Consider the following 12561-nt stretch of genomic DNA (forward strand, 5'->3'; position numbering starts at 1 on the left):
GTCAGTGACAAAATTGTCTTCGGTTAACAAAAGGACATAAAGTGAGTTTACATCTTGATCACACATACTCACTCCCACACTCACAACTCACTTTCTGTTAATCACAATTTTTCTCCATCAATGTGTTCTTTCATAATGAAAGGTAAATTAAACATTTATCTTAACAAAGGTAATTCATTCACAGTTTCTCCATATAAAGACAGTTATTGTGGCTGTAACTAGTATTATAAATAACATTATCTTTACTCTGAAGAAAGATTTGCTGGCAATAATATACCTTGTTTCCAGTTTTCCAGAAGAAATCTCTAATGGCCCGTAGCATTACTATAGCTACTGGGAAGGTGGCATTTACTGTTTCTTTTCCAGTAGAGGTCTTAATAAAATCTGATCCTAAAACAAAAAGAAGAAAAACTCCATGTTAACTAAAGATTTTTTTTTTTTTTGACACTTTTGAGTCAGTGGGAGAAATGAGTTGTGTAAATTTTTTCCTGAAGAAATCCAATGTCCTTTTTCATTAATTACTGGAAAAACTAGAACCAAAATCTCCCTTTAAAATAATTATGTCCATACTTTTTCCCGCTCACCATCACTATATTAGGCATGAAATATATTCTCAGTGACCTCTGATCTCTTGCCCCCGTATTTCCACAATGCCAATTAAAATCAAGTTGGTTCATTTAATACATAACTGAGATGAAGAAGAACAATTTTATGCCCTATGCTTAATATTATACATCATAACATTTTACTACAAAACTGGAGTGCCTACTCATTTTCTCCTAATTTGCTCATGCTTAATGAAAAGTACACAGTATACAGTTGTGACAGCTCAAGAAGAATCACCATTAGCTGATTTCTATTGCATTGTTCATTAATGAAAGAACTGTCTTCCGAGATTAGCATTTCCATGAAAGACACCATGCAAGTATTTTAAACCTTGCAAATATCTTAAGCAACTTTCTTCCTTCAAATGTATCTTAAACCTATTAATGTAGTTTAACAGAATAATACAAGGAGACAAAGAAATGATCACAGTAGTTAAGATTCATTGAGTGCCATGCATTATGAATCTAGGTGCTTTACAAATATTAATTCAGTCAATACCTATATGAGCTAAAAATAGAGATCATAGTAATACGATCTCTACTTTTAAAGAGGAAATTGAGTCTCAGAAAAGTTAAGTAACTTACCTGAGATCACACAGTAAATGGAAAGGTAGGATTTTAACCAAAGTAATCTAGCCTAAACAATCCATCACAGTGTCTCCAATAAACTTACCTAGGTTCACACAGTCAGATAGTCAAACAAAGAATACATCTTTCACGTGTTACAAAGCCCTGAAATAGTCAGTGTGGAAGATGTACCAGCAGCACGGGCATTACCAGAGACTGTTAAATATGCATACTCTCAGGCACTACACCAGATCAACTAAATCAGAATCTAATAACCAACATTCCTAAGTGATTTGTGTGCAAATTCATGCCCCTAACCTATGGAATCCGTGGCACCATACCTAAAACAAGTCTCTAAGATCCTCCCAAAGTCCATTAACAAAGTCAAAGATAAAAGTTGAAGTGGCCAAAAGGCCCAAAGAAATACACCTTTATTTATTAAGCACACTGTGTATAAGGCATATGGAAAAATATAAAAACAGAAAATTCAAGACCTTGTCCTCAAAACCAATGTAGACACGGGTGGAGATGAAACGTGAACCCCGTGTAATCACCAGATGAGCTAGAAGTCACGAGATCTGGTTTCTAGCTCTGGCTCTCATAGTTACCTTTGAAATTCCATCCCCTTACAAATTCCTCATTTGTACGATACGTCTAAGAAATTCCTACTTGCCTCATAGGATTACACAAAGCATCAAAAGGGACAATCTATGCGAAAGCACTTTGAAAACTTTCAATTATTATACCAACAGAAATGAAGCAAGGATTTAGGTAGGGCTGCAATCTGTACAAATTCCATGGACACCGATGCATCAGAGCAGGTCACTGGAAGCCTTCATTTCTTTGGGTCTGTAGGCTGCCTGAAATTGGAGACATGACTACCATGCATGCATTTGCTCAACAAATATTTACCGAGTACTACCATGTGCCATACTCTGCTCTAAAGATGCTGGGAATAGACCAACAAATGAACAAAAAGTTCCTGCCTTTGTGAGCAGGTGTTCTAGAAGAGAAAGACAAGAAAGAAAATGTCAAGTGGAGATAAGTTCTACGGAGAAATGTAATACAATGTAACGAGACAGAGAGTAGTAGAGTTGGTGAGGGGCAGCTATATTTAAAGAGTTATCATAAAAGCATCTCTAACTAATGAAATCCAAATAGAGACTGAACGAAGGAAATGTGGGGATACAGCATTACACGCAGGAAAACAAAGTGTAAAGGCCTTGAGCTAGGCATATACTAAGTTCATGAATAAATGCATGGATGAACAGACTATAGAACTGATGCCTGATGCCTACAACATCAGAAATAAGACAAAAAGAAGAGATTAAAGCCAACACATAGATGTAAGAAGGTGAGGGAAACATCCCCAAAGAATCCATAATGATATCAAGATGTGTTTTTCTAATATGTGGCATCTTTTGATTCACTAGAAGGCTTTTGGGTATAATAATGTATATATCACCTAAATTATGTTAAGCATATTGGAAGAGAAGATTAAGACAGAAGACCAAGGCTACTGGCTGGTCGTGGTGGCTCACAACTGTAATTCCAGCACTTTGGGAGGCCGAGGCTGACGGATCACAAGGTCAGAAGTTCAAGACCAGCCTGGCCAACATAGTGAAACCTCGTCTCTACTAAAAACACACAAAAAATTAGCTGGGCATGGTGGCAGGTGCCTGTAGTCCCAGCTACTTGGGAGGCTGAGGCAGGAGAATTGCTTGAACCCAGGAGGTGGAGGTTGCAGTGAGCCAAGATTGCACTACTGCACTCCAGCCTGGGCAACAGAGTGAGACTCTGTCTAAAAAAATAATAATAATTAAAAAAAAAAAAAAACCAAGGCTACCTTTGGACGTCTAAAAACAAGGCATGATCTCTTAAAAACTACACCATCTAAAGTTAATCAAAAGAGCCAAACTCCTTCAGAAGGGTGGAGTAGAGACTCTCTTTCTAATATATTTAGGAGAGCAAAGCAGAAGATCTACTATGGCAGCAACAGTAACCCAGCAGTAGCTACAGTGGCCCACACGTTATTTGCATGTCTATGCCCTTTTCTGGACGTTTAGGGGCAGGTGCTGCATCTTTCTTATATTATTCTGTATCCTCAGAACATGACACACAGGAGGAGCTCAATAATTTCTAGATGGATGGAGACAGCTACCAAGAAAAAGAAAACTACAGTATTTTCCACCTTTAACTGACTAATGAAGAAGGGAAAATAATGTTGTGTTTCATTCCAGTCCCAGTAACAAAACTGGACTGTTGGCTCAGAACAAAATAGTTTATTTTTAAATAATCTTTTAGTTTTAGAACAAATTTCAATATACAGAAAAATTATAGCAATAATACAGTTTCCAAATACCCGACACCCAGTTTTCCCTATTATTGCTATCTTACATAATTACGGTACATTTTGTAACAATTAAGGAACCAATGCTGATATATTATTAACCAAAGTCCACACTTCATTTAGATTTCTTTAGCATGACTCAATAAACAATCCCATCTAGAATACTACATTTGTCATGTCTCCACAGATTCCTCTTGGCTGTGATAGTTTCTTAGCTTCTTCTTATTTTATTTTGATGATCTTGACAGTTCTGAAAGTACTGGTCAGTATTTTACATTCCACAAAGTGTTTTGTAGAATGTCCCTCAATTGGGATTTGTTAAATGTTTTTCTCATCACTGGACTGAGGTTATGGGTTTGGGAAGACCACAGAGGGAAACTGCTATGTTCATCACATTATGTCAAGGGCACATACTGGCACCATGATTTACCACTGTTGGTGTTGACCATGAGCACTTGGCTGAGGTGGTTAGTGTTGGCCCGGTATCTCCACTGTAAAGCTTATCTTTTTTTCCCATTTCAACTGTACTCTTTGAAAAGAAGTCATTATGGGTATCCCATACTTAAGGAGTGGGAAGTCATAATCCACCTCCTCGAGGGGGGCTTGGCTACATAAATTACTTGGAATTTTTTTTTTTTCAGCAAAGGAGATATGGGGTTCTATTAAGGGCTTACGCACAGAAGAGAAAGTCCAGTGTTGGTGGGCTGGACAATATAACCACATGGCCCAGTGGCACTGGGCAGCGCAGGAAAACTGCAACTACTTGCAAACAGCATGCAGTTTACATAGCATTTTCACTGAAGACCTTCCCCTAATGACCTCCACCTGGCAACCTTCACCATTTAACCTAAAACTTAGGGCCTCAATCTCATGTACAGCCTGTGTTTCACTTCCATGGTTCAGGCCAGGGGCTCAGATGTTCTTCATAAACAAAGGAATAATTTCTGGGTTGGCCACTCCCGAACTCCCTAGCTTGGGACACACATTCAGTAAGGGTATGCATAAGTTATTGCTATCAGGTGCATTTACCTTTCAGGGATACAATTTAAGCAATTATTATTAATCATATTTTTTCACTGGTGTTATCAACAGCTGATGCAAACTTTTGTTCTGACATAAAGATGGATAGAAATTTTATGCTTTATGCTGAGGTATGAGATTCCAGGGCAAGCTTTTTTTTTGATACTTTAAGTTCTAGGGTACATGTGCACAGTGTGCAGGTTTGTTACATAGGTATACATGTGCCATGTGGGTGTGCTACAACCATTAACTTGTCATTTACATTAGGTATTTCTCCTAATGTTATCCCTCCCCCCTCCCACACCTCCCACCCTATGACAGGTCCTGGTGTGTGATGTTCCCCACCCTGTGTCCAAGTGTTCTCATTGTTCAATTCCCACCTATGAGTGAGAATATGTGGTGTTTGGCTTTCTGTCCTTCTGATAGTTTGCTCAGAATAATGGTTTCCAGCTTCATCCATGTCCCTACAAAGGACATGAACTCATCCTTTTTTATGGCTGCATACTATTCCATGCTGTACATGTGCCACATTTTCTTAATTCAGTCTATCATTGATGGACATTTGAGTTGGTTCCAAGTCTTTGCTATTGTGAATAGTGCCGCAATAAACATACGTGTGCATATGTCTTCATAGTAGCACGATTTATAATCCTTTGGGTATATACCCAGTAATGGGATGGCTGGGTCAAATAGTATTTCTAGTTCTAAATCCTTGAGGAATCGCCACACTGTCTTCCACAATAGTTGAACTAGTTTACAGTCCCACCAACAGTGTAAAACTGTTCCTATTTCTCCACATCCTCTCCAGCACCTGTTGTTTCCTGACTTTTTAATGATCACCATTCTAACTGGTATGTGATGGTATCTCCTTGAGGTTTCGGTTTGCATTTCTCTGATGACCAGTGAGGATGGGCATTTTTTCATAAGTCTGTTGGCTGTATAAATGTCTTCTTCTGAGAAGTGTCTGCCCACTTTTTGATGGGGTTAGTTTTTTCTTATAAATTTGTTTAAGTTCTTTGATGCCCTTTGTCAGATGAGTAGATTGCAAAAATTTTCTCCCATTCTGTAGGTTGCCTGTTCACTCTGATGGTAGTTTCTTTTGCTGTGCAGAAGCTCTTTAGTTTCATTAGATCCCACTTGTCAATTTTGGCTTTTGTTGCCATTGCTTTTGGTGCTTTAGTCATAAAGTCCTTGCCCATGCCTATGTCCTGAATGGAATTGCGTAGGTTTTCTTCAGGGTTTTTATGGTTTTAGGTCTAACATTTAAGTCTTCAATCCATCTTGAATTAATTTTTGTAAAAGGTGTAAGGAAGGGATCCAGTTTCAGCTTTCTACATATGGCTAGCCAGTTTTCCCATCAACATTTAATAAACTGGGAATCCTTTTTCCATTGCTTGTTTTTGTCAGGTTTGTCAAAGATCAGATAGTTGTAGATGTGTGGTATTATTTCTGAGGGCTCTGTTCTGTTCCATTGGTGTATATCTCTGTTTTGGTACCAGTACCATGCTGTTTTGGTTACTGTAGCCTTGTAGTATTGTTTGAAGTCAGGTAGCATGATGCCTCCAGCTTTGTTCTTTGGCTTAGGATTGCTTGGCAATGTGGGCTCTTTTTTGGTTCCATGTGAACTTTAAAGTAGTTTTTTCCAACTCTGTGAAGAAAGTCATTGGTAGCTTGATGGGGATGGCATTGGATCTATAGATTACCTTGGGCAGTATGGCCATTTTCACAATATTGATTCTTCCCATCCATAAGCATGGAAGGGTCTTCCATTTGTTTGTGTCCTCTTTTATTTTGCTGAGCAGTGGTTTGTAGTTCTCCTTGAACAGGTCCTATATATCCCTTGTTAAGTCGGATTCCTAGGTATTTTATTCTCTGAAACAACTGTGAATGGGAATTCACTCATGATTTGGATCTCTGTTTGTCTGTTATTGGTGTATAAGAATGCTCGTGATTTTTGCACATTGATTTTGTATCCTGAGACTTTGCTGAAGTTGCTTATCAGCTTAAGGACATTTGGGGCTGAGACGATGGGGTTTTCTAAATACACAATCATGTCATCTGCAAACAGGGACAATCTGACTTCCTCTTTTCCTAATTGAATATCCTTTCTTTCTTTCTCCTGCCTGACTGCCCTGGCCAGAACTTCCAATACTATGTTGAATAGGAGCGGTGAAAGAGGTCATCCCTGTCTTGTGCCAGTTTTCAAAGGGAATGCTTCCAGTTTTTTGCCCATTCAGTATGGTATTGGTTGTGAGTTTGTCATAAATAGCTCTTGTTGAGATACATCCCATTAATACCTAGTTTACTGACAGTTTTTAACATGAAAGGCTGTTGAATTTTATCAAAGGCCTTTTCTGCATCTATTGAGATAATCATGTGGTTTTTGTCTTTGGGTCTGTTTATATGATGGATTATGTTTATTGATTTGCATATGCTGAACCAGACTTGCATCCCAAGGATGAAGCCCACTTGATCATGGTGGATAAGCTTTTGATGTGCTGATGGATTCGGTTTGCCAGTATTTTATTGAGATTTTTGCATCAATGTTCATCAGGGACATTGGTCTAAAATTCTCTTTTGTTGTTGTATCTCTGCCAGGCTTTGGTATCAGGATGATACTGGCCTCATAAAATGAGTTAGGGAGGATTCCCTCTTTGTCTATTGATTGGAACAGTTTCAAAAGGAACGGTGCCAAGTCCTCTTTGTACCTCTGGTAGAATTTGGCTGTGAATCCATCTGGTCCTGGAGTTTTTTTGGTTGGTAGGCTATTAATTATTGCCTCAATTTCACAGCCTGTTATTGGTCTATTCAGGGATTCAACGTCCTCCGGGCTTAGTCTTGGGAAGGTGTATGTGTCCAGGAATTTGCCCATTTCTTCTAGATTTTCTAGTTTATTTGCATAGAGTTGTTTACAGTATTCTCTGATGGTAGTTTGTATTTGTGTGGGATCGGTGGTGATATCCCCTTTATCATTTTTTATTGTGTCTATTTGATTCTTCTCTCTTTTCTTCATTATTAGTCTTGCTAGCGGTCTATCAATTTTGTTGATCTTTTCAAAAAACCAGCTCCTGGATTTAATGATTTTTTGAAGGGTTTTTATGTGTCTCTATCTTCTTCAGTTCTGCTCTGATCTTAGTTATTTCTTGCCTTGTGCTAGCTTTTCAATGTGTGTGCTCTTGCTTCTCTAGTTCTTTTAATTTTAATGTCGATTTTAGTTCTTTCCTGCTTTCTCTTGTGGGCATTTAGTGCCATAAATTTCCCTCTACACATTGCTTTAAATGTGCCCCAGAGATTCTGGTACGTTGTGTCTTTGTTCTCATTGGTTTCAAAGAGCATGTTTATTTCTGCCTTCATTTCGTTATGTACCCAGTAGTCATTCAGGAGCAGGTTGTTCAGTTTCCATGTAGTTGTGCGCTTATGAGTGAGTTTCTTAATGCTGAGTTCTAATTTGATTGCACTGTGGTCTGGCAGAGAGTTTGTTATAGTTTCTGTTCTTTTACATTTCCTGAGGAGTGCTTTACTTCCAACTATGTGGTCAATTTTTGAATAAGTGTGATGTGGTGCTGAGAAAAATGTATATTCTGTTGATTTTGGGGTGGAGAGCTCTATAGATGTCTATTAGGTCTGCTTGCTGCAGAGCTGAGTTCAATTCCTGGATATCCTTGTTAACTTTCTGTCTCATTGATCTGTCTAATGTTGACAGTGGGGTGTTAAAGTCTCCCATTATTATTGTGTGGGAGTCTAAGACTCTTTGTAGGTCTCTAAGGACTTGCTTTATGAATCTGGATGCTCCTGTATTGGGTGCATATATATTTAGGATAGTTAGCTCTTCTTGTTGAACTGATCCCTTTATCATTATGTAGTGGCCTTCTTTGCCTCTTTTGATCTTTGTTTAAAGTCTGTTTTATCAGAGACTAGGATTGCAAGCCCTGCCTTTTTTTTTTTTTTTTTTTTTTTTTTTTTTTACCATTTGCTTGGTACATCTTCCTCTATCCCTTTATTTTGAGCCTATGTTTGTCTCTGCACATGAGATGGGTCTCCTGAATACAGCACACTGATGGATCTTGATTCTTTATCCAATTTGCCAGTCTGTGTCTTTTAATTGGAGTATTTAGCCCATTTACATTTAAGGTTAATATTGTTATGTGTGAATTTGATACTGTCATTATGATGTCAGTTGGTTATTTTGCTCATTAGTTGGTACAGTTTCTTCCTAGCATTGATGGTCTTTACAATTTGGCATGTTTTTGCAGTGGCTCGTACCAGTTGTTCCTTTCCATGTTTAGTGCTTCTTTCAGAAACTCTTGTAAGGCAGGCCTGGTGGTGACAAAATCTCTCAGCATTTGCTTGTCTGTAAAGGATTTTATTTATCCTTCACTTATGAACCTTAGTTTGGCTGGATATGAAATTCTGGGTTCAAAATTCTTTTCTTTAAGAATGTTGAATATTGGCCCCCACTCTCTTCTGGCTTGTAGAATTTCTACCAAGACATCCACTGTTAGTCTGATGGGCTTCCCTTTGTAGGTAACCCAACCTTTCTCTCTGGCTGCCCTTAACATTTTTTCCTTCATTTCAACTTTGGTGAATCTGACAATTATGTGTCTTGGAGTTGCTCTTCTTGAGCAACTTTGTGGCATTCTCTGTATTTCCTGAATTTGAATGTTGGCCTGTCTTGCTAGGTTGGGGAAGTTCAACTAGATAATATCCTGAAGAGTGTTTTTCCAACTTGGTTCCATTCTCCCCATCACTTTCAGGTACACCAATCAGACGTAGATTTGGTCTTTTCACGTAGTCCCATATTTCTTGGAGACTTTGTTTCTTTTTACTCTTCCTTCTCTAAACTTCTCTTCTCACTTCATTTCATTCCTTTGATCTTCAATCACTGATACCCTTTCTTCCACCTGATTGAATCGGCTACTGAAGCTTGTGCATGTGTCACATAGTTCTCGTGCCATGATTTTCAGCTCCATCAGGTCATTTAAGTTCTTCTCTATGGTGTTTATTCTAGTGAGCCATTCATCTGATCTTTTTTCAGTGTTTTTAGTTTCTTCGCTCTGGGTTCAAACATCCTCCTTTAGCTCAAAGAAGTTTGTCATTACTGATCTTCTGAGGCCTACTTCTGTCAACTCGTCAAAGTCATTCTCCGTCCAGCTTTGTTCCGTTGCTGGCGAGGAGCTGCATTCCTTTGGAGGAGAAGAGGCGCTCTGATTTTTGGAATTTTCAGCTTTTCTGCTCTGGTTTCTCCCCATCTTTGTGGTTTTATCTACCTTTGGTCTTTGATGATGGTGACCTAGAGATAGGGTTTTGGTGTGGATGTCCTTTATGTTTGTTAGTTTTCCTTCTAACAGTCAGGACCCTCAGCTACAGGTCTGTTGGAGTTTGCTGGAGGTCCACTCCAGACCCTGTTTGTCTGGGTATCACCAGCGGAGGCTGCAGAACAGCAAATACTGCAAAACAGCAAATGTTGCTGCCTGATCCTTCCTCTGGAAGCTTAGTCTCAGAGGTGCACCCGGCTGTATGAGGTGTCAGTCGGCCCCTATGGGAGATGTCTCCCAGGTAGGCTACTCGAGGGTCAGGGAAGGCAGTCTGTCCGTTCTCAGATTTCAAACTCCATGCTGGGAGAACCACTATTCTCTTCAAAACTGTCAGACAGGGATGTTTAAGTCTGCAGAAGTTTCTGCTGCCTTTTGTTCAGCTATGCCTTGCCCCCAGAGGTAGAGTCTACAGAGACAGGCAGGCCTCCTTAAGCTGCAGTGGGCTCCACCCAGTTTGAGCTTCCTGGCCGCTTTGTTTACCTACTCAAGCCTCAGCAATGGTGGATGCCCCTCCCCCAGCCTTGCTGCTGCCTTGCAGTTCGATCTCGGACTGCTGTGTTAGCAGTGAGCAAGGGTCCATGGGCGTGGGACCCTCCAAGCCAGGCATGGGATATAATGTCCTGGTGTGCCGTTTGCTAAGACTGTTAGAAAAGCACAGTATTAAGGTGGGAGTGTCCCGATTTTCCAGGTACCATCTGTCACGGCTTCCCTTGGCTAGGAAAGAAAATTCTCTGACCCTTTGCGCTTCCCAGGTGAGGTGATGCCCCTTCCTGCTTCAGCTCACACTCCATGGGCTGCACCCACTGTCCAACAAGCCCCCGTGAGATGAACCCAGTACCTCACTTGGAAACGCAGAAATCACCCATCTTCTGTGTCGCTCACGCTGGGAGCTGTAGACTGGAGCTGTTCCTATTCAGCCATCTTGGACCCTGAAGCCTGGAATTTTTTATATGGAAAGATTTGTATCTTCTCCACTTTAAAATGTACAATAATTTACTTAATATCAGTATAGACTTGAAGATATTTATTGTACACTTGGGTTATAATCCCACACTACTTTATTTACTTTACTGTACACACAGTTCCAGCTTTGGCCACTGGGAACTCTTTCAGTTGCTTCCTGTATCCCTTTGCATCATGTGGATTTTTGTGTCTTTTAAGCACTTACTTTCTGAGACTACAAGATGCTCAGGGCTTGTCTTGTGTGTTTTCTGCACCAGTTCTTGTATAAGTCATTTCTCCAATGAGCCCTGGCTCCTTTTACTGCAGAATGGCATTGGAAACTACTATATGGGTGCTAGTTGTGCTCATTGCTGCCCTAGTGTTCTTGCTTTTAGCTCTCTCAGTTGATGGCACAGGGAAATATATGTGCATATTAACCCATTTATATACACATATCTGTAAATATGTGGAATCCATGGATACCGGGTGCTTTTGCAAATAGTTTTCTAAATTTCAAATTCCAACTGTATATTGCTGGTAGACAGGAAGGCAATGGAATTGTGCATATTAACCTTATATTGTGTAACCTTGGAAAACTCATTTAGCAATTCCAGGAATTTGTTGATTTGGGGGGATTTTCTACAATCATATTGTTTGTAAACAAAGATAGTTTTATATCTTTCTTCTCATACCAGTTTCTTATGGTTGTTGTAAGAAGTGATCACAAACTTGGTGGCTCAAAACAAGAGAAATGTATTCTCTCACCATTCTGGAGGCCAGAAGTCCAAAATAAAAGTGCCAGCAGAGCTATACTCTCTGTGGAGACTCTAGGGAGAATCTGTCCCTGCTTCTTCTAATGGCTTTCACCATTTCTCAGCCGCATCACTCCAATTACTGCTTTTGTCTTCATATAGCCTTTTGTTTATAAGTGTAACCTCCCTCTGTGTCTTTCTTTTTACACTTGTCATGATGCCATCTAGGGCCCATCTGGATAATCCAGAATGATCATTTCACCACAAGACCTTTAAATCAATCACACCTGCAATAGCTCTTTTTTCCAAGGAAGGTAACATTCACAAAGGTTTCAGGGATTAGGATGTGAACCTATCTTCAGGACTCATTATTAGCCTACCAAACTTCCTGATCTGCACACATCTTATTTCCTTTTCTTGTCTAGCTAGGACTTCCAGTACAATGTTGAATAGCAGTGGTAAGAGAGAATATCCGTGCCTTGCCCTTAGAAGGATCTTAGCAGGAAAGCATGCAGTTTCTCAATATTAAGTATGTTGGCTGAGGTTTGCTTGCAGATGTTCTTTATTAAGTTGAAGATATTTCCCTCTATTTCTAGTTTGCTGAGTCTTTCTTATAAATGGGTGCTGGAATTTGTCAGATGCCTTTTCAGTATCAATTGATATGATCATATGAGTTTTCTTCTTTGGCTTACTGATATGGATTATATTATGTTGAGAACCAGACTTGCATACTTGGAATAAATCCCACTTGGTTGTGGCATATAATTATTTTTATACATTGTTGGACTCATTTTGTTAATATTTTGTTAAGGATTTTTGTATCTATGTTCATTAAAGATGTTCATCTATAGGTTTTCTTTCTGGCAATGTCTTTATCTGGTTTTGGAGTAATGGTCTCACTCATTCTTTCTATTTCTATTTCTCCTTTCTATTTCTCTTCTATTTTCTGGAAAAGATTGTGGAAGACTGGTATTATATCTTCTTTAAATGTTTGGCAGAATTCACCAATG

General features: G+C 39.3%; 1 protein-coding gene across 1 annotated transcript in view; it reads right to left on the minus strand.

The window, feature by feature from the left end:
- The window catches only part of DERA (deoxyribose-phosphate aldolase), a 129119-nt gene that overhangs the window by 4940 nt on the left and 111618 nt on the right, over nucleotides 1–12561 (minus strand). The window contains exon 7 of the mRNA XM_033222755.1: nucleotides 278–390. Within this exon, the coding sequence (XP_033078646.1) occupies nucleotides 278–390 (113 nt within the window). The remainder of the gene's footprint in view (nucleotides 1–277; nucleotides 391–12561) is intronic.

This window comes from Trachypithecus francoisi, unplaced genomic scaffold, assembly GCF_009764315.1.
Source record: "Trachypithecus francoisi isolate TF-2019V2 unplaced genomic scaffold, Tfra_2.0 Lachesis_group11, whole genome shotgun sequence".
Lineage (NCBI taxonomy): Eukaryota > Metazoa > Chordata > Mammalia > Primates > Cercopithecidae > Trachypithecus > Trachypithecus francoisi.